This window comes from Coregonus clupeaformis, chromosome 17 (assembly GCF_020615455.1).
Source record: "Coregonus clupeaformis isolate EN_2021a chromosome 17, ASM2061545v1, whole genome shotgun sequence".
Taxonomy (NCBI): Eukaryota; Metazoa; Chordata; class Actinopteri; order Salmoniformes; family Salmonidae; genus Coregonus; species Coregonus clupeaformis.
In genome coordinates, this window is record NC_059208.1 from 44,132,089 (window position 1) to 44,155,581 (window position 23,493).

Consider the following 23,493-nt stretch of genomic DNA (forward strand, 5'->3'; position numbering starts at 1 on the left):
TTGTCCATTTAGCCGAATTTATGTACATTGGAAAAATGTATATTTTATATTTCTAATTACTTTAATTTGAATTGGATACGTTTTGTGTTGCATTTTGGAAAATGTGGTTTACTACTAGTACTCGGGGCGAATTTCAGTTATGATCAAACTTGGAACAACATATCTCCGGAGACGTGGGTAGCTAGGATCAAGAATAATTAATGTAGATGAATACATCTAAATCATATGTGAAATGTCAGCTCAATATAGTAAATGAAGATTGAGGAAGAACACGAGAGGAGAAACCATACTGTCTTTGGGAGAAAAAAAACTACATTGGTCGCAAGTGGAAGTAATCGAGGAACGCTTCCAGTCGACGACAGCTCATGACGTTGAGCTCAATTGTTTTGGTCCATATCAAGACTCTGAGGAATTGCACGGACTTTTACTATGAAATTGCTTATTTCTCAAGCCAAAAAGAAAGAGTGGACCCGCTAACGCCACAATAGTACTAGCAGGCATGTCAGAGTCTGGTCTCGTGCAAGTAGCTAGCTAACGTTACTGTGTTTTCCTTTCGTGAACTACTATGTCTTGCTAGAGATGTTTAGTAATGTGTTAATGCAGAAATGTAACAGGTGCCGACTGCAGTGCTAGCTACATAAAATTAGTATTTCCCAAATAATAGAAGAGAGAGGACTTTCACGTTACATGTTGGGCATTAGCTACAAGGTAACATTGCAACTTGACAATAATACTTAGCTAGCTTAGCTTTACTTGCTAGCGGACTGGTGACGTTTGGCTACTTTGACAGCTCTTATTACTATTAACACTTGCAATATTAGCTACTAACGTTACTACAGCAAAGACCTTGGTTACTTAGCTAACTTAATGAATTATCTGGTTGGCTGTGCTGTTGAGCGTTAAACTGGTGCCCATAATTATTATTTAAAGTTTTCTGATACACCAGTTTTTTTTATTTGTACGAACATATTTGCCCCCTTTTGCCACAATGTTCAAGATTTGTCTTAAGATAGCTCTACGGCCCACGGTCTCATCAAGAGCAGTGCTGGAAAGTGTCACGGTCAGAAATGTTTTGAAGGTGTCTCATTTGCAAAGTTGTTGGATGGGAACGCTCGGACGCAACGAGCCGCGGGAACCCCTGAATTCTCCAAAAAGAGCGAAAGAATTCATCTACAGCCTTCACCCCAAAGAAAGAACATGTTTGCTAAAAGAACTGCAGAGCTTTGAATCCATAGCAATAGCTCAAGGTAAGATAAAAACACAGATATTGCAAGCAAGTTGTGTTTCCTGTAACCTGCCCCCTCTCCCATTTTATAATGCTTGACATTCCCTCCCTCCCTCCTTCTGCAGGCAGGGTGACTTTGTTTTTCCTATTCAAATGTCGTGTCAGGAATGTTGAAACTTCCCACCCAAAGTTAGTCGCTATCGTGGTAGGAACAGTATCCTCCACTTTTATCTATTGGGATATTATGGGCAACATTTCAGTCATACATTTGTCATCTTTATTTTTCAATTTTTAATAGTCTCTATGAGGATGAATTAATTGCCGTTGTCAAATCGACTGACAGGCTACCATTTAATTAATTACATTTTTTAAAACTTGTTTGACCTGCACAAGTGTGGATGTGTTTTTTACTGAAGAAGTTCCTGATATTCTGTGAAAGTGACCCTCAGCAATGGTCTTCAAGTGCAAAAACGTAATAAAAGGCATCTGGCAGAAGTAAATTCATACACAAACACGCATATAATTGTGTGTATGTGTATATATATATATATATATATCACACACACACTACCAGTCAAAAGTTTGGACACCTACTCATTCAAGGGTTTTCTTTATTTTTACTATTTTCTACATTGTAGAATAATAGTGAAGACATCAACACTATGAAATAACACATGGAATCATGTAGTAACCAAAAAAGTGTTAAACAAATCAAAATATATTTTATATTTGAGATTCTTCAAATAGCCACCCTTTACCTTGATGACAGCTTTTCACACTCTTGGCATTCTCTCAACCAGCTTCACCTGGAATGCTTTTCCAACAGTCTTGGAAGGAGTTCCAACATATGCTGAGCACTTGTTGGCTGTTGAAAAACAAATTATAGTCCCGCTATGCCCAAACCAGATGGGATGGCGTATCGCTGCAGAATGCTGTGGTAGCCATGCTGGTTAAGTGTGCCTTGAATTCTAAATAAATCACAGACAGTGTCACCAGCAAAGCACCCCCACACCATAACACCTCCTCCTCCATGCTTTACAGTGGGAAATACACATGCAGAGATCTTCCGTTCACCCACACTGCGTCTCACAAAGACACGGTGGTTGGAACCAAAAATCTCAAATTTGGACTCCAGACCAAAGGACACATTTCCACAGGTCTAATGTCCATTGCTCGTGTTTGTTGTCCCAAGCAGGTCTCTTCTTATTATTGGTGTCCTTTAGTAGTGGTTTCTTTGCAGCAATTTGACCATGAAGGCCTGATTCACACAGTCCCCTCTGAACAGTTTATGTTGATATGTGTCTGTTACTTGAACTCTGTGAAGCATTTATTTGGGCTGCAATTTCTGAGGCTTGTAACTCTAATGAACTTATCCTCTACAGCAGAGGTAACTCTGGGTCTTCCATTCCTGTGGCAGTCCTCATGAGAACCAGTTTCATCATAGCGCTTGATGTTTTTTGCGACTGCACTTGAAGAAACATTAAAAGTTCTTGAAATTGTCCATATTGACTGACCTTCATGTCTTAAAGTAATGATCGACTGTCGTTTCTCTTTGCTTATTTGAGCTGTTCTTGCCATAATATGGACTTGGTCTTTTACCAAATAGGGCTATCTTCTGTAGACCCCCCTAACTTGTCACAACACAACTGATTGGCTCAAATGCATTAAGAAGGAAATACATTTCACAAATTAACTTTTAAGAAGGCACACCTGTTAATTGAAATGCATTTCAGGTGACTACCTCATGAAGCTGGTTGAGAGAATGCCAAGAGTGTGCAAAGCTGTCATCAAGGCAAAGGGTGGCTATTTGAAGGATCTCAAATATAAAATATATTTTGATTTGTTGAACGCTTTTTTGGTTACTACATGATTCCATGTGTGTTATTTCATAGTTTTGATGTCTTCACTATTATTCAACAATGTGGAAATTAGTAAAAATAAAGAAAAGCCTTGGAATGAGTAGGTGTGTCCAAACTTTTGAGTGTGTGTGTACGCGTGTGCACACACACACACACACACACACAAAAGTATGTGGACACCCCTTCAAATTATTGGATTCAGCTATTTCAGCCACACCCGTTGCTTACATGTGTATAAAATCGAGCACACAGCCATGCAATCTCCATAGACAAACATTGGCAGTAGAATGGCCTTACTGAAGGGCTCAGTGACTTTCAACGTGGCACTGTCATAGGATGCCACCTTTCCAACAAGTCAGTTCGTCAAATTTCTGCCCTGCTAGAGCTGCCCCGGTCAACTGTAAGTGCTGCTTTTGTGAAGTGAGAACATCTAGTAGCAACAACGGCTCAGCCGCGAAGTGGTAGACCACACATGCTCACAGAACTGGACCGCCTAGTGCTGAAGCGCGTAGCGCTTAAAAATCGTCTGTCCTCTGTTGCAACACTCACTACCGAGTTCCAAATTGCCTCTGGAAGCAACGTCAGCACAATAACTGTTCGTCGGGAGCTTCATAAAATGGGTTTCCATGGCCGTGCAATGCCAGGCGTCAGCTAGAGTGGTGTGAAGCTCACTGCCATTGGACTATGGAGCAGTGGAAACGCATTCTCTGAAGTGATAAATCACGCTTCACCAGCTGGCAGTCCTACGGACTAATCTGGGTTTGGCGTATGCCAGGAGAACGCTACCTGCCCCAATGCATAGTGCTAACTGTAAAGTTTGGTGGAGGAGGAATAATGGTCTGGGGCTGTTTTTCATGGTTCAGGCCCCTTAGTTCCAGTGAAGGGAAATCTTAATGCTACAGCATACATAGACATTCTAGACGATTCTGTGCTTCTAACTTTGTGGCAACAGTTTGGGGAAGGCCCTTTCCTGTTTCAGCATGACAACGCTCCGGTGCACAAAGCGAGGTCCGTACAGAAATGGTTTGTCGAGATTGGTGTGGAAGAACTTAACTGGCCTGCACAGAGCCCTGACCTCAACCCCGTCTAACACCTTTGGGATGAATTGGAACGCTGACTGCGAGCCAGGCCTAATCGCCCAACATCAGTGCCCGACCTCACTAATGCTCTTGTGGCTGAATGGAAGCAAGTCCCTGCAGCAATGCTCCAACATCTAGTGTAAAGCCTTCCTAGAAGAGTGGAGGCTGTTATAGCAGCGAAGGGGGGACCAACTCCATATTAATGCCCATGATTCTGGACTGAGATGTTTGACGAGCAGGTGTCCACATACTTTTGGTAATGTGTATATAAAATGAAATAAAATGCGTTTTCACGCATTTGATGATAGAATCAGAGTTTCTAAACCCAGAGGCACAACATTGCGAGGAACGCTTGCGAAACAGAACAAACACCATGCCGGGGTTTAGGGTTTGAGAAGTCCAATGAGAGAAGTGAAACATTCTTCCTTATTTCTAAAGGCACAACCTAGATTTGAGACAGTCTTAAAGGCCTAGTGCAGTCAAAAATGTGATTTTCTTGTGTTTTATATATATTTCCACACTGAGGTTGGAATAATACATTGAAAATAATGCCCTTCTAGTGTAAAAGCTGTTTGAAAAGACCGCCTGAAATTTCAGCCTGTTTTGGTGAGCTGGAGTTTTGGCGGCCTGGTGACAACACCAGGCGATACATTTAGTTAATAGACCAATATCAAAGAGTTTCTCTCTGCCAACAACAGCTCGTTTTCGGTTTTTCTCTCCCTACTCAGACCACTCCTAGACAGTCCTAGCAAAATTCTTGCTTGAGAAAATACTCTTTGCTAAGAAGCTATTTAAAAAAATTATATTTTTAACCATTTTATTTAAAAACAATCACAGTAAGGTTCTTAATTGTTACCCAGAAATGTGATATTAAAAATGTCTTTATTGGACCTTTTCAAGTAGCCTAGTTGAAGATGTTACTTATCAAACCTTGTGGAAGTGATAAACTGACACGTTTTCATTTTCGTCCAAAACAACTTTACATCGAATGATTGCCTTTGATTTGACGGCCTGCACATGTGCAGTTCGGCGCAATACCGTTTTTCTGCACATGAGCTTAGCTAGTCAACGTCGCCACGACATCGGCAGTTTCTGCCTATTTTCATACTGTATTGTCTTTGATACAATCGTGAAGCCCATTCAAAAGATTAGGGGACATGATACGGAAGTAAAGCGGAAGGGGTGGTTAATCAAATCAAATCAAATTTTATTGGCCACATGGTTATTTATTGGTTACTTTCGCAGGTTATGGCAGCTATGCAGTGCTTGTCCAAATGCTTATGCCGTTTTGTGTGTTTGGTGCTGCAGTGGTGTCTGAAGGCATTTGGAGTACCATAATATACTGTGGTGTCTCTGCAGCTAAATGTCTTCTCATTCCAAAGTATGCCACATCATATTAATTAGCAATAGACCTACTTCAGAGATTAAATCAGACTTTACAATGTAGCCTATGGCTCATGTATGACTGCCACACCATGTAACTCCCTGGTGGGGACTTGTTGTTCCATTCATCCTTGTGCAGTAATGTACAGTAGAGTTGGGCGATATTACGATAGTATCGGATATCGAAGATGATTGACCGCTATCGTGCCACGCAGTAAAGAGCTGACCGTGCAGCCCACAGCAGGGCAATGCCAAGTGGCCTGTTCCTTTGCTATAGCCTGAATAACCTATTTCAATAACTATGTTATAAACAATTTAGAGAATGCAAGAGAACAATGTAGACAGAGCTAAGATTTTCACCAAAGCAGCGCAAAATGTCCAGTCAGATTTTATTTTTGTAGCGGACATGTTTCTCTCCATTTGATATTAATATGACCCGCCGTGTTAATTCATGATAAAACAATACATTTATAAAACAGAGTTCTAGACTCTCAAAGTTTAAGCTGATCTGTTTTGGCTCTTATATGCAGCTATGATAATAGCTCACCGGTCTTGCTCATTTGACTTTATGTTGAATCCATGAAATGCACTTTTATTAGAATGGCATGCTCTTAGGACTGACTGATTGTAGATCCATCACTGGAGGTAAACTGTGTCCCTAAGCATATAGCTGGGATCCTGGTTATGTGAATAGTACAACCTCTTATGGTCCTACACATTTACTCTCCTCTCTAAAACTAAGAGCATTGTATTTGGTACAGATCATTCCCTAAGTTCTAGACCTCAGCGGAATCTGGTAATGAATGGTGTGGCTGTTGAACAAGTTGAGGAGACTAAATTGCTTGGTGTTACCTTAGATTGTAAACTGTCATGGTCAAAACCTATAGATTCAATGGTTGTAAAGATGGGGAGAGGTCTGTCCGTAATAAAAAGATGCTCTGCCTTTTTGACACCACACTCCTCAAAGCAAGTCTTGCAGGCTCTAGTTTTATTTGATCTTGATTGTCAAGTCATATGGTCAAGTGCTGCAAAGAAAGACCTAGTTAAGCTGCAGCTGGCCCAGAACAGAGCGGCACGTCTTGCTCTTCATTGGCTAAAAGTTGAGGAAAGACTGACTGCGTCACTTCTTGTTTTTATAAGAAACATTATTGTGTTGGAAATTCCCAATTGTTTGCATAGTCAACATACACACAACTCTGACACACACACTTACCCCACCAGACATGCCACCAGGAGTCTTTTCACAGTCCCCAGGTCCAGAACAAATTCAAGGAAACATACAGTACTATACAGAGCCATGAGTGCATGGAACTCCCTTCCATCTTATATAGCACAAGTGAACAGCAAACCTGGTTTAAAAAATCGAATAAAGCAACACCTCACGGCACAACGCCTCTCCTCATGTGACCTACTTGTTGTGTGTTTGTACTGAAATGTTTGTGTAACTCATAGATGCGCACACGCACACAACATGTTAATGTTTTTAAATGTATGTAAATTGTAAATTATTTTGTCTGTAATGTCTTTTTTGTAATGTGTCGGACCCTAGTAAGACTAGCTGTCGCCATTGGCGTCGGCTAATGGGGATCCTAATAAATCAAAACTTTAACCCCGGGAGAAATATGTGAGCTTGAAGTACAGTGACCTTTTCCAGAGCGCATTCCTGACCCTCCCTAATGCCAGCTGGTCTCTCTTGGAGCAGGCCTCTGACAGATGGGCTCCCTCCACCATGTCTCTGTTCTGCAAGCCTCTGGTAAATACCCAGGAAACCGCTTAAGCACTATTAGCCCTGATGCCTACTTGGTCATGCATTTAAATGGACAACCATCGTGCAATTCAGATTCTCCCCCTTTTCCCAGAAGTGTTCACTCTACATGTGAATGAGTGCAGTTGCGACTGAGAAGAGCCTAATGTTTTGCACTGGTGCTCATTATAGTTTCATTTTATAGTAAAATTGTAGACGGTGCACGAGGTAGACCTTCTAGGTGTTTATCTTCTTTAATTGTCCATCCAATGTCAATGCATTATGAGGAGCATTTTCTCTTACTGTTTGAACGTGGCGGTGGCTTTTATCTTTTGACATCAAGTACATACCGTACCCCATAACTTATTATTAAATGTCTACATTGAGAAGACACACCCAGTCAGGTAAGTTAAACTGTAGGTGAAGTGTGACAATGTACTTCAACCCTCAGTAGATGAAGCACTTTTTCCATAAAAGTCCCACTGAAACTACCTTTACACACCCAGCCATGCCCAACTTTTCTCTTTGTGTGCCCCTCCAGACTCTGAGGCGTCCAGCTGCACTAGCCAGTTGGGTGGCCAGAGTGAGACACCTGAAGGAGAAGTGGGGTTACAGGGTACAACAATGTGTGTTTTCCTCACTGACGGACTGCCAACATTTGCCTTGCCCGCTTTGAGTACCTTCAGTGTTTCCCCTAAGAACACGGGCGGGGGTCTTCCTGTTATTTTTTTCATTTTATCTCAATGACATCACCAGCCAATTCTATATTAACCCCAAAAATGTTTTGCTAGCGTAATGTTACTGTAGCTTAGCTAACAATTATTACATACTGTACATCTATTAATAGGGTTGGCTCATAGAGATAGAGGATGCAACATTGTATATGTCCCATTATGGCGTCTGTGAGAGTACATTTTCTTCTTACTATGAGTTGGAGTGTGTTGTTTGAACCGGTATAAAGCCAAGGTTGGTGATTTACTGCCACCTGCATTTATGGAACGTTTGCTCATGAGTATAATTCATTGGCTGATCCCTCCTGATGACCTGGATGGAATTATGTGATCCTTCCTTAACCCATAAGAAGGCCCACCCAGTGACTACTTAAAAATGGTGAAAGTCCTCAATGGCGCTGCACATGCGAAAACAGGCTTTTGGGCATGAGTCTTCTATCTACAATATCTCTGGGTTGGCTACACTTCCAGGATTAGAAGGTCTCGCTTGCTAGTTACCTTGGAGGTTTCTCGGACGATCTGATGAGAATCTGAGTAAGATATATAAGTTGTTGTAACTTGTCACTCTGATCTTGAAAGCTCGTCTCTGCAGAAATGTTTTTGTTGTTCCGGCAATGATTTAGCAGCAGCAGTGCGCCACTGCTAAATTAATATAGGGGAAACACTGACCTTACTCAAGTTAGTCCAGACTGTTGCCACATTGTCAGCTGGCATGATGCATGAAAATCCAATGCTGCTGCCTTGTTCCATGTTACTCTGTGTTCAACTTGAAATCCCCAGGAGAGTCATCTTTAAAGGGTTTATTTTCTTGTTGGTAGGCTACAGTCATTACATTTTAGCCTCAAGACAAAAGCAGAGTTGCTAACTGCATGTCTTCATCAAGTAATGTTAGCCTATCTAAAATTAACGATTAAACCTCTCATTTGAATATAAAGTACAGTAGGCCTACTTTACAACAAACCAGGTTTAATTTTTATCAATATCATGCAAATTATTACATGTGTTAAAAGCAAATTGCGACTGAAAACGTGGGTATAAGTGAATTCACTGCAACAAGCTGTTTTATATAGAAGCCCATGCCCGCCACCAAACATTTTTTATAAATTGCCTCATGATTTGTCAATGTGCACAATTAATCTGTGCTTTAGTCTGAGCAACTGTAGCTTACTGATAACAACCACAGCTGCAGGTAGCCTAGAGAAGCCTATGCGTTCTGATCACATCTGGGCCTGGCTAGGGGAAACGTAACGTCGTGTTATTATAGCCTAAAATAGGCCCATTTATTTGTTTTCTGTGAGAATGTGATCAAATTTAGTTTATATTCAAACTTCGGGTGGCTAGGCTACTTAGGCCTTTTCAATCCAGAATTATTGACGGGAATTAATCAATCAACACTAGTGATGACATACTCGTACAGTGTCATTTTATTTACAGATGCAAAGGCCTACACGATGCCACCCTGCATACATAGAGCTCAGCCCTGTTCATTTTATTGTCCAATTGCAGTTGTCTTTACACAGACAAAGGGTTTTAATGTTTTCATATTCCCTAGGGCCAGGTGTTTTTCTCAAAAAATATTTTTTTAACAATATGACCTGATTTTAGAAAAATAATCTGGTCCCATCATAGCCCATATAAAAACTTTTTTACAGTTGATTTATTACTATGTCATACGGGTCTGGAGTTGGTTAGGTTAGCCCACTACCAGATCAGGAAAAACTCTGGGCCCCAGGAAAACAATTTCCCCCCCACCACTCTTGGACCTGTGGTGCCATCTCTGAAATCACCACACAATTTTACAAATAAAAAAACATATCCTATTTGTATGATCTACATTTTACATATTTTTAGTGGTGGGATTGGGCTTCCATAGTTTTACGTGGCTTAGTGCAGCTGGCAGCTACTGCACAATTTCAGAATGCAGCAGGCTGTTACTGCAATTTCTAATAAAAACTCAAATATTAGGAAGATGTCTACGTTTCAGCTGTTTCAAAAACATTCCCCTGCTATTACCATTTATACTGTATGAGTGTTGGCTCAATGAGACAATTCTGTGGACACTGCCCAGCTTCAAGGGGGGCAACTGTCGGGCGAGTGTCGTGTGCTACCTCCGGCGGTAGCAGTCAAGACGTAGCAAGTACACTTTTTTATTTTTTTTGTAATATGTGTAGCCGACGGTATTTTTACAAAAAGTGTAGTAGGTGTGAATTGGCTCTAATACTATGTGCCAGGCATCATAATGAAAAAGGGATGATTGATTATGCACTTGGCACAATATCGGTTTGATGTCTATGCATTTTGTATGCCAATATACCAATACAAGTTAGAGAGGTCATAGAGGTGTGTTGAATAATTTCCGTTTTCCCCCTCAAAAGCCATTATGGCTAGTACGTTAAAGGTTCAAAATATTTGACTGAAATTTGAGTATTTTTAATAATTTAAAAAAAAGTGCAGCTAGAAGCTGCAGACAACCCTATTGTGTGGTTGCTATAAAAGTTGCCATTGATTTGCTTTTTGTATTGCTACGGTCCTTAGGTTGTTTGAGCAATATTATTTTATATTATAGAACATTTTCAGTAGTAGTTATTTTACAATCTATATGGAATCTGAGTGCACTGCCCTAACATTTTCACTGGTAAACAAAGCATATTGGCACATATTTCCTCTCCAATTTAATATGGGAGATATTTACATCCACTACTTGAATTATGGAGAATAAATTGGCCCTCAAAGGAATAGCAGACTAAAGACTAACACATCTCTCCAATTCTGTCCTAGCAGCAGGGAGTCCTACACTTCCCCTGTTAAGCCTTTCTGTTGTGTTGGGGAGAGTGCCAATTCCTCAGAACTGTGACAGCGGGCAGATGGTGGTGACGATTGCCACAGACAGTTCTGTAATAGGCAGTTTCACATGCACCGTTCCAGCTAACCTCAGAGGGAAATGACTCATCAGCGCTGCTGCCTGCTGTGACAGTTGTTGTTTAGAAAGGTAATATAGCGGGAGGGGTTGATATGGCTCTAAAATTATGCAGGCTAGGTCTCACCAATTATTCTGAAATTAATGAAGTCAAGGACATTGGAGTGGCAGATGACAAATATGTAGCCTTATGCTATTTATCATTTAACATCTTGTCTAAAATCTACTGGCTGCAGATTGCACAGATATCCATTTTGTCATCTAGAAGTTTTGGGATATATACTCATGAGCAGATTGACCTGCTGTTGTGATTAATTAGTATTCCATGACAGTCAAAATAGTATTTCCATTCCCATTTAAAGTAACTTCATCAGCTGGGGGTCACCTCACCTTAGTCTTGGGTTTCCCTTTCCAGAAATAGCACCCCAGCCCCTCTGTCTAAAGGTAGCGTCCTTGACCTTTCCAAACGGCATTCATATTAGAGGTGTGAATCTGTTTAGCACTGGGGTTTGTGTTTTTTTTTTACTGAAGTGTAAATGAAGGACCCAGTTGGGGCTAAAGGGATTTTCTTCCATAAATCACCCAGGATGCACCTGGCCACTGCCTGGACCCCCCCCCAAAAAATAAAATAAATAAATAAATAATAATAATAATACTACTACTACTACTACTACTACTACTACATAAATAAAAAAACAGGGAACACATTCACTTGGAACATGCCCCTTAGTTCTCAATGAATATCCTACCAACAATTTATGTTTCTCACATTACTATTGAATAGTCTGCATTATACAGTCAACATGTTAATATTTGTGCTCAACACTTTGCAGTTTACACCTCTGTGCCCAGCTTTTTGGGAGAGAAAGCATGAGGGTTGACTAGGATCTGAAAGTTCTACCCCAGTGCACATAATTTTTATGCTTTTGATCTTATCTTTCAGAGACTCAAGAGACTTCACCGCTTACTCGAGCTCAGATCAAATACGGTAAGATAAAAGCTCTCTCAAATTATGAATGTAATTTTCTTTATACCATAGAGATATTTATAGTTCAAAAGTTTTCTCAGTTGGATCATAAGGGTCTATGCTTCCGTAGTCACATTATACCCCTTTGAAAAGAGTCTCTCTGAACGAATTATGGGCATATCAGCTTTAGTTTCCCAGCAGCTATTTCTCTTAATGTAAATGAAAAATATACACTACCGTTCAAAAGTTTGGGGTCACTTACAAATGTCCTTGTTTTCCAAAGAAAAGCAATTATTTTGTCCATTAAAATAACATCAAATTCATCAGAAATACAGTGTAGACATTGTTAATGTTGTAAATGGCTATTGTAGCTGGAAATGGCTGATTTTTTTTATTTTTTTTTTGAATATCTACATAGGCGTACAGAGGCCCATTATCAGCAACCATCAGTCCTGTGTTCCAATGGCACGTTGTGTTTGCTAATCCAAGTTGATCATTTTAAAAGTCTAATTGATCATTGAAGAGATGACTCCAGGATGCTGACTTTCTAGGCAGAGTTGCAAAGAAAAAGCCATATCTCAGACTTCCCATCTTCATCTTTTATTTTTATTGGCCAGTCTGAGATATGGCTTTTTCTTTGCAACTCTGCCTAGAAGGTCAGCATCCCGGAGTCGCCTCTTCACTGTTGACATTGAGACTGGTGTTTTGCGGGTACTATTTAATGAAGCTGCCAGTTGAGGACCTGTGAGGAGTCTGTTTCTCAAACTAGACACTAATGTATTTGTCCTCTTGCTCAGTTGTGCACCGGGGCCTCCCACTCCTCTTTCTATTCTGGTTAGAGCCAGTTTGCGCTGTTCTGTGAAGGGAGTAGTACACAGCGTTGTACAAGATCTTCAGTTTCTTGGCAATTTCTCAGAACAAGAATAGACCGACGAGTTTCAGAAGAAAGTTATTTGTTTCTGGCCATTTTGAGCCTGTAATCGAACCCACAATTGCTGATGCTCCAGATACTCAACTAGTCTCAAGAAGGCCAGTTTTATTGCTGCTTTAATCAGCACAACAGTTTTCAGCTGCGCTAACATAATTGCAAAAGGGTTTTCTAATGATCAATTAGCCTTTTAAAATGATCAACTTGGATTAGCAAACACAACGTGCCATTGGAACACAGGACTGATGGTTGCTGATAATGGGCCTCTGTACGCCTATGTAGATATTCCATTAAAAATCTGCTGTTTCCAGCTACAATAGCCATTTACAACATGAACAATATCTACACCAGGGTTCTTCAATTCCGGTCCTGGAGGGCCGAAACACCTCTGTTTTTCATCCTCTCCTTCTAATCAGGGGCTAATTCAGACCTGGGACACCAGGTGAGTGCAATTAACTACGGCCCTCCAGGACTGGAATTGAAGAACCCTGGTCTACACTGTATTTCTGATCAATTTTATGTTATTTTAATGGACAAAAAAATTGCTTTTCTTTAGAAAACAAGGACATTTCTAAGTGAACCCAAACTTTTGAACGGTAGTGTATATTAGAAAGTCTGTATAATGAGGGGAAATGTTCATGTCAGCCGTTGAAAAATTACTGCAAGCTGTCACTGTCAGCTTTCAAGCAGTGCTGAGCTATAGTATTTTACCAAGCTGTCTGGCACTAAATACATTTGGTTTTTCCTCAATGTCAGTAGGACACTGCCCCCTTAAACATACAGTACACACAGGCACAAACAAGCATGTGTGAGTCACTTAGTGACAGGTGTGTTCTGCTGCCAGTCACTTCCATCACTCAATGGGAACATTTCTATTCACGTGCGGAGACCTAACTCCCAGGACAAGTTGATCTTAGCAGCAAATTATAAGAAAATGTTTGTTTTTATTGGTCTACCATCTTTGCAGTGCTTCTACACAATGCCATCCCCTTCATTGGTTTTGGCTTCTTGGACAATGCCATCATGATTGCAGCAGTAAGTGGTTTGACTTTTTCAGGTGGTTAAATGTACCTGTATTCATACCTGTTTGAACTAGCATTTAAAAAATGTATTTTGTATTTCACATTGTTCTCATTAGATACTGGCTGTGTCCGAATACCCGTACGCGTACTACATATTATGCAAAAAAATAGTTATAGTACTATTCGAAAATAGTGATTGCGTTGACTCCCGCCATTAGTTCATTTTGGTACAGCGAGTCAATTTATCTAATTATCAGCTGTTGGCAGACACGTGAGTCGGAAGAGACGAGTGAATTCTATTAGATCAAACGCCGAAATGAGTATGCAGTTTAAGTATGTAGTACACTAGTATGGGTATTCGGACACTGCCACTGTGAGGATGAAAGGGAGTATTGCGAAAAAATGTGGGTGGGAAAGTCAACATGATTGCTAGCACACCAAGAAACAAATGTCCACGTAATATTTCTGCTTTTGACTTTTAGGGAACCCAGATTGAGTTGTCTATAGGTGTCACCTTTGGATTATCGACCATGGCAGGTAAGACTGTTCAATTGTGATCTGAAATGTTCAAATTTAGCAGTAGCTCCCTCAATAAACATTGGTCAGAATACTTCTCTATTGCATTGTCTTTTACGCTGCTGCTACTCTCTGTTTATTATCTATACATAGTCACTTTAACTCTACCCACATGTACATATTACCTCGACTAACCTGTGCCCCTGCACATTAACTCTGTACCGGTACCCCCTGTATATAGCCTCCCTACTGTTATTTTATTTTACTGCTGCTCTTTAATTATTTTTTACTTATCTATTTTTTAATTAACACTTATTTTTCTTAAAACTGCATTGTTGGTTAAGGGCTTGTAAATAAGCATTTCACTGTACGGTCTACACCAGGGTTCTTCAATTCCGGTCCTGGAGGGCCGAAACACTTCTGTTTTTTCATTCTACCTGGTAGTTAATTGCACTCACCTGGTGTCACAGGTCCGAATTAGCCCCTGATTAGAAGGAGAGGATGAAAAACAGAGGTGTTTCGGCCCTCCAGGACCGGAATTGAAGAACCCTGGTCTACACCTTTTGATTTGATTCTCAACATAACCTTACAGGGGTCAAATCTTTTGCAATATAACAAAAGTCTAGCCAGCCTCTACCCAATGGGGTAGATTAACTGCTGCTCTGGAGGTCACATCAAAAGATACAGCATATTCGTCCTTATTTCGGAGCTAAACCAAAAGTACATATTGGGTTATCATCCAGTCTTGACAGTGATGATGGTACATTTTTGTATCTGTTACCGTCTTGTGTATTACTCATCCTGAATCCCACTGTGACAGTAGATAGCAGTCATTTTACCCTCACTATGGGGCCTGATGGATTTTGTAGGCTATGTTTTTGGAAGCATGTAGGCTTCTGTCCCTGATTTTAAGAAGGTCTTCAACTGACATACTTTATCTATTTGAGCCCTGCTTGTTCCATTGATGGTTACAGCAGCTATTCACATTAGACAAAGCCACTCCCAAGAATTGTGGGATGGTTTTGTTTAGGCTATATACTTTTGTTTAGAGTAGATATACGTTTCTCTCGTGTAGGAATTAGTAGTGCAAATTTAATCTGGTTTAATTGATTGGCCACTGAGCACATCTTCTCAGTCCCAAACAACTGCTTTGGCAAGGCTTCTGGTTGGTTAGAGATACTCACATACTTACTGTTAATGCTCCCGAAAATACTTTTTGGTACACTGAAGCTTTCTTTCTACAAAAGCCATGTAGGGATGCAACTAGGGCTGGGAATTGCCAGGGACCTCACGATACGATATTATCACGATACTTAGGTGCCGATACGATATGTATTGCGATTCTATATGTATTGTGATTTGATACTGTGATTGCGATTGGATGTTCCAAACAAATTTGATCAGTCATGGAAATATTTTGATCAGTCATGGAAATTTTGCAGCTATTTAAAGCTGCAATGTGTACATTTTTGGTCGACCTGGCCAAATTCACATAGAAATGTGAGTTATAGATCTGTCATTCGCATCGAAATCAAGTCTAAGAAGAGGTAGATATGTTCTATGTGTGCTCTTTCTATGCTTCCTGTTAAGTTTTGTTTTTGCATCTTTTACATTTTACATTTTAGTCATTTAGCAGACGCTCTTATCCAGAGCGACTTACAGTTAGTGAGTGCATACATTTTCATACTGGCCCCCCGTGGGAAACGAACCCACAAAGCTTTTATTTCGGTTTTGTACACCAGCTGAAAATACAATATTTGTGGGTATTGAAGAGAATTCACAGTGGTTTAAATGGTACAATGATTCTCTACACTAAACTGAAATTAGGCAAAGTATTTTTTAAATGTAGCAACCAGGAAATGGTGGAGTGATTTCTGCATATTGCACCTTTTAAAAAAGAATGTGAACAAGCTATGAAGGGAAAATACTGGAATTTTGGTGCAGGTACAGAAAACGAGCGCAAAAATAATATTTCTTATGCGATATATCTTAAAAAATGATATTCCGATATGTAATTGTATACATTTTTTTCCCCCCAACACTAGTATGTGGAACAGAATCCCTGGACCATTATAGTGCCTTGGGGATCACTTTTGAAATATCACCACTGTCCAAGGAATAACAGTTTGATCATTGAATACAAGAACATATAGATGCTTGCCAATTCCAATCCTCATAGTCAGTGCTGTCTAATGCTGGCACATATTAATATACATCCAAGATTTACCAAGTGCTATTAAATAGTGCCACCATACATCCACACTACAGTACAATTTACGGTCGCTACTCATCCCAGTGTGATGCACAAGTAGTGTTTTCATGATGCTTTCAGGGTTTATAGCAGTTGGATCTAAGCAGTTCCTTGGACCTGGTTCATATTTTGGCTGACTGCTGAGAGCTCACTGATGCTAATGAAATGACGTGATAATGCAATTCAGTACACTGATCTGATTGCAAACTGTAGAGACAGTGGCTGACCTTTTGAACGTTTGAAAAAGGAATCAATGTGGCTCAGCATGGTTTACATGTTTAAACAAAGAACAGGAGAACAGGAGCAGTTATATTGTATTGAAAAATGAACTGATTTCGAGAATCGTTTGGTTTAGAGACTATGCGTAAAATCTCATATTCCTCTTCTGTTACAGCTGCAGCTCTTGGGAACCTAGTGTCAGACCTGGCTGGACTTGGGTAAGAGGACCAACCACTCCTCCATGATGTGTAATATTTAGTCTGTGATAGAACTCTCAAAGCCTTGCAAGTATATCAGTGGTGGGGGTCACAAGTTACTGTGTAGACAGGTATGATTTTGACATACTCTACATGACCAAAAGTATGTGGACACCTGCCCGTCGAACATCTCATTCCAAAATCATAGGCATTAATATGGAGTTGGTCCCCCCTTTGCTGCTATAACAGCCTCCACTCTTCTGGGAAGGCTTTCCACTAGATGTTGGAACATTGCTGCAGGGACTTGCTTCCATTCAGCCACAAGCATTAGTGAGGTTGGGCACTGATGTTGGGCACTGATGTTGGGCGATTAGGCCTGGCCGCAGTCGCCGTTTCAATTCCTCCCAAAGGTGATCGATGGGGTTGAGGTCAGGGCTCAGTGCAGGCCAGTCAAGTTCTTCCAAACCGATCTCGACAAACCATTTCTGTATGGTTTGAGCAAAGGGGCACTGTCATGCTGAAATAGGAAAGGGCCTTCCCCAAACTGTTGCCACAAAGTTGGAAGCACAGAATCGTTTAGAATGTCATTGCATGCTGTAGCATTAATATTTCCCTTCACTGGAACTAAGGGGCCTAGCCCGAACCATGACAAACAGCCCCAGACCATTATTCCTCCTCCACCAAACTTTACAGTTGGCACTATGCATTCAGGCATCCGCCAAACCCAGATTCATCTGTCGGACTGCCAGATGGTGAAGCGTGATTCATCACTCCAGAGAACGCGTACCCACTGCTCCAGAATCCAATGGCAGCAAGCTTTACACCACTCCAGCTGATGCTTGGCATTTCAGAAGCAGTTTGGAACTTGGTAGTGAATGTTGCAACCGAGGACAGACGATTTTTACGCGCTTCAGCACTCAGCGGTCCCATTCTGTGAGCTTGTGCGGCCTACCACTTCGCGGCTGAGCCGTTGTTGCTCCTAGACTTTTCGCTTCACAATAACAGCAGTTACATTTGACTGACTGGGGCAGCTCTAGCAGGGCAGAAATGTTATGAACTGACTGGAAAGGTGGCATCCTATGACGGTGCCACGTTCAAAGTCAATGTTTGTCTATGGAGATTGCATGGCTGTGTGATCGATTTTTAATACACCTGTCAGCAATGGGTGTTGGTGAAATATCCGAATCCACTAATTTGAAGGGGTGTCCACATACTGTATGATTGTGATTTTTCTTGAAATGGAATGGTAATACACATGTTACATGACTACCATAGCTGCGTTTCTTATATTGTTCGTCTGTGGGCAGTCTTGCCGGATACGTGGAGGTCCTAGCCTCCAGGCTAGGGATGCAGGTTCCTGACCTGACCCCCAAGCAGGCTGACATGTGGCAGACCAGGGTTAGCTCCCACATGGTGAGTGATTTTAGAAATGATTATCTTTATGGGCTGGTCTACTCCTGGACTAAAAATCTTTAACTGGTTATGAGAAACTGGCCCTATAAGGTTGAGCTATTTAGAGGATGGCTGGTTTACTAGCTATCCATGTTCAAAGATTTATGATAACCTTAATAGCAAGATGCATAAGGCAGAATCCTGACTTGAGAAACATGCACAAAACTCAAACTGTGGAGAACTTCGCATTTGACATGTATTATTCTTCTGTTGTGTGCAGGGAAAAGGTATTGGAGTCACAATCGGATGCATTCTGGGAATGTTCCCCCTGTTATTCCTAGGGGATGATGATGAGAGCAAGAAAAAAGAAGCACAAACCAACACCACAGACTCTTAACAGCATGTGAACTATCTTTCTGGTCTCAGGGTCAAATACAACCTGCATCATCAGCATGATTTTAAGTTAATCTCTAACTCTGAAAACCTTTCTTCTCTATTTCATAATATAATATAATATATGTAATTTATCCAAAGTGACTTAGTCATGGGTGCATACATTTTACATACGGGTGGTCCCGGGAATCGAACCCACTATGCTGGTGTTGCAAGCGCCATGCTCTACAAACTGAGCTACCAGATAATCTTCCAAAAGTTTATGAGCCATTAGGCTTACAAAGTAGTTGCATTTGATGGCAAGTTATTTTCGTGGATGGATTTCGTAGATTAATTTGCCTAGGAGTTGAAAATGAGTTTGATATTAATTTAAACCAATGTTTCACAATCTTGGCAAAAGATAAAACAAAGGAACATGCCAACTGCTACCTCGATGGCATTTTATTTGTGTTCTGATTGAAACAACAAGAGTTGAACTAGATGCGTCTTTTGTTGAGGAATTTCTGTACAGTATATTATGCATCAAACTTTATTGATTTACTTTGTCAACAAGGAAAAAGCGATTACGCTATGATTTGAAAAAGACAAATGCTGTTTTTTAGCACTACCAACCCAGTTTTTCAGATGCATAATTACAAACATACCTCTACTATACGCACACTAAATTGAGTAGGCGTAATGCGTTGGGTTCCTAGCATGTCAATCTTAAATTGCCTATCTATTATTCTAACTGTTGATCCATGTCTCTTAGCTTTCACATTTATTTTAGCAAAGCCAATTTTCACAGTCCAAACCATAGAAGTGCCTCAATTTATTTTCATCACATCACTCTAACCAAATGTCTCTTTATTACCTTTTTAAAAACAAGCACATAGATTTTATTTTGTGAAGAAGTATTTAACTTAATGTTTGAAAGAACGTCATTGTTAGTCTGTTAATCTGCTGTATTTTAAAGAAATTAAGTTCATGAAGTGAGCTAAACAATAGAGTAAGACTGCACACGCGCTGTTTCTTAAAATGCAATTACAGCACCTATTATTCCGTTGCCAATATTATGGACAGATTTAGTTTGTTCACTGATAGACAACCATTTGCTTATGGTGGCCTAAATCAGATTTATTTTTATTTTTTATAGATTTAATCAAACTAGTCATTTATTGTGTGAAAGGATATTCTTTGTTTTCTGTCTATGAATATCGGTGTTCGTTTTTCCGTTTTGCCTTTTCGGATTACAGTAAATGCAGTACTTCAACTGAAATTCCCCTCAACACACTGCTGTATTTCTCATGAACTGTGGTGAATGTTCATAATGACCCTTATTATTTAAACTATTACTGCCAAATGCAGTTTTTTGTCACCGAAGTACTTGGCTGTAAAAACGGCATATTGCAGCACAACCAGACTGATAAGAAAATGGGCACTAAGGTGTAACATAAATGCTTTGATGGTTTTGTTTGAAAGCAATGGAAATGTTCTGTTCTGGGTGAGTAGTATTTCTGCAGTTTGATCTTGATCTCACTCCATCCTTCTCTTAGCGCTCATAGAAGCAATGCACTTGTTCGTCAACTCCTCTGCCCTCTGGTGGATGGCGACAATTTGTATCTGCCCCAACTCATTCTCCCTACAGCTATTCCTCCTGGCGTCCTCTGGTCTTGCTTGTTGCACCACTGTTCTGGGCTTGCTGGAGACTCCTGGTCACATGTGCCCTTCAGCTGTTTTAGGCTCTACAGATCCAAAGACACTTGAACCACACACGTCTGCTCTGTCCTCTTCTATTTGGTGTTTGTCTAACACCACTCTATTGGTCTCTTCATCTCCTTCTCTATAGACTCGGAAATCCCAGACCTACAGTACCAGTCAAAAGTTTGGACACACCTACTCATTGTAGAATAATAGTGAAAACATCAAAACTATGAAATAACACATATGGAATCATGTAGTAACCAAAAAAGTGATAAACAAATCAAAATATATGTTATATTTGAGATTCTTCAAATAGCCACCTTTGGCCTTGATGATAGCTTTGCACACTCTTGGCATTCTCTCAACCAGCTTCACCTGGAATGCTTTTCCAACAGCCTTGAAAGAGTTCCCACATATGCTGAGCACTTGTTGGCTGCTTTTCCTTCACTCTGCGGTCCGACTCATCCCAAACCATCTCAATTGGGTTGAGGTCGGGGGATTGTGGAGGCCAGGTCATCTGATGCAGCACTCCATCACTCTCCTTATTGGTAAAATAGTGTGTGTGTTGGGTCATTGTCCTGTTGAAAAACAAATGATAGTTCCACTAAGCCCAAACCAGATGGGATGGCGTATCACTGCAGAATGCTGTGGTAGCCATGCTGGTTAGGTGTGCCTTGAATTCTAATTGAATCACAGACTGTCACCAGCAAAGCACCCCCACACCATAACACCTCCTCCATGCTTTACGGTGGGAAATACACATGCCAAGATCATCTGTTCACACACAGTGCGTCTCACAAAGCCATGGCGGTTGGAACCAAAAATCTCAAATTTGGACCAGACCAAAGGACACATTTCCACTGGTCTAATGTCCATTGCTCGTGTTTCTTGGCCCAAGCACGTCTCTTCTTATTATTGGTGTCCTTTAGTAGTGGTTTCTTTGCAGCAATTTGACCATGAAGGCCTGATTCACACAGTCTCCTCTGAACAGTTGATGTTGAGATGTCTGTTACTTGAACTCTGTGAAGCATTTATTTGGGCTGCAATTTCTGAGGGTGGTAACTAATTAACTTATCCTCTGCAGCAGAGGTAACTCCGGGTAATCCATTCCTGTGGTGGTTCTCATGAGAGCCAGTTTCATCATAGCGCTTGATGGTTTTTGCGACTGCCCTTGAAGAAACTTTCAAATTTCTTAACTTTCCGTATTGACTGACCTTCATGTCTTAAAGTAATGATGGACTGTTGTTTCTCTTTGCTTATTTGAGCTGTTCTTGCCATAATATGGACTTGGTCTTTTACCTAATAGGGCTATCTTCTGTATACCCCCCTACCTTGTCATAACACAACTGATTGGCTCAAACGCATTAAGAAGGAAATAAATTCCACAAATTAACTTTTAACAAGGCACACCTGTTAATTGAAATGCATTCCAGGTGTCTATCTCATGAAGCTGGTTGAGAGAATGCCAAGAGTGTGCAAAGCTGTCATCAAGGCAAAGGGTGACTATTTGAAGAATCTCAAATATAAAATATATGTCGATTTGTTTAACACTTTCTTGGTTACTACATGATTTCATGTGTTATTTCATAGTTTTGACGTCTTCACTATTATTCTACAATGTAGAAAATAGTAAAAAATAAAGAAAAACCCTTGAATGAGTAGGTGTGTCCAAAGTTTTGACTGGTAGTGTAGGTCGGAACATCTTTAATGTGGAAGGCAACCCATCTGCCTAGGGATATACCATCTCTTGCAGATTTTCTCCTGCAATCTTCATGGGATGTCTCCATCTCTTCTCTCTTTCGCCTTAACACTTTTTTTTTCTTTCTCCCAAACATGTACATCAAGTTTTCTTCAATCTCGTTTGGTCTTCTGATCTCCAGTTTGATTCCTGTGGTATGGTTCTTTGATTTTGCCTGTTTTCCCATCTGTATCTGAACCTCAATCTCCCCGTCCTTGCAATCCAACTCTTCTCTCTCCCTTCTTGGCTATTGGTCCACCATGATAGTTTTGTCCTCTCTCACCATGATATCCCAGCATACCTCCATAGTCCTATCCTGCTTTCTCTTTATTTGTCACCATTAATGAACATGCTAGAAAGTCTGGCATGGTAATAAGAACTATTCATTTAAACAAACATGGACTTATCTAATGCTCATCCCCACTACCATGTAAACAACAGGCACATAAAATGTATCTATGCTGCCATGTTTGCATTTTAAAATGTATACTTATGCCAACTGATGACATCCATAGAAGAGAAAATACTTGTGTAAAAATACTGTTTGATTGCTCTTGTATTTTGCAACAATGATTTAATAAAACATGCAAACATAATGTTTAAAGTTCTGTATTACTTTTAATAAAAAGGTTAGTTGCATGTCCCTCCTCCCCATCCCTCTCCTTTGTGCCTGTGCAAATGCAGGCTGAGCGGATAAAACAGTATTGTAGCGACCTTAATCCAACACCTAGCGACCTCGTTAAGGGTCATTTGGTGTAACGGCTAAGGTGTTTGGTTGAGAGTCGCTAGACCCAGGTTTGAGTCCTGGTCGGGGCCTGGTCCAGGTTTGAGTCCTGGTCGGGGCCTGGTCCAGGTTTGAGTCCCTGAATTCGCTACAGTATTTTACAGGTGCTTAGTAAATACAAATGACAGAGAATAAAAATAAACATTTCTGTAACAATCCTTTATTAACATTTCAACAAGTGAACAGATAGCTAGACATGAGTTCCTTCAAAAATATACCTTTGGGAACCAGGTTTTTCTTTAAACTAGTATTTTGTTTTGACTAACATCTCATAACAATCTTTAATTAATTTAACATTTCAACAGGTAGCTAGACATGAGTTCCTTATAAAATATTCCCTTGGGTCACGATTTTTCTTTCAACTAGTATTTTGCTTTTATTACTGGTATGAGCCGGTCAAAGGCACTGGTGGTGCCAACACATACAGGCGCATCTGTCAATCACACCCTCGGGCGTCCTATTGAG

The 23,493-nt window shown here is 40.4% G+C and overlaps 1 protein-coding gene across 2 annotated transcripts; it reads left to right on the forward strand.

Moving 5' to 3' along the window:
- The first annotated feature begins 15 nt into the window (after nt 1-15).
- Nucleotides 16-20,091, forward strand: tmem65 (transmembrane protein 65). 2 transcript variants are annotated; one of them, XM_041903230.2, is made up of 8 exons: nt 16-1,247; nt 7,832-7,906; nt 11,882-11,926; nt 13,801-13,868; nt 14,338-14,392; nt 17,017-17,059; nt 18,346-18,451; nt 18,711-20,091. In XM_041903230.2, the coding sequence occupies exons 1-8, from the start codon at nt 989-991 to the stop codon at nt 18,825-18,827; spliced, it is 768 nt and encodes a 255-aa protein (XP_041759164.1). In that variant the 5' UTR covers nt 16-988; the 3' UTR covers nt 18,828-20,091. The 2 variants fall into 2 exon arrangements, with proteins under 2 accessions (XP_041759164.1, XP_041759165.1); XM_041903231.2 differs by lacking the exon at nt 7,832-7,906 and having other exon boundaries at nt 21-1,247.
- Nucleotides 20,092-23,493: the final 3,402 nt, after the last annotated feature.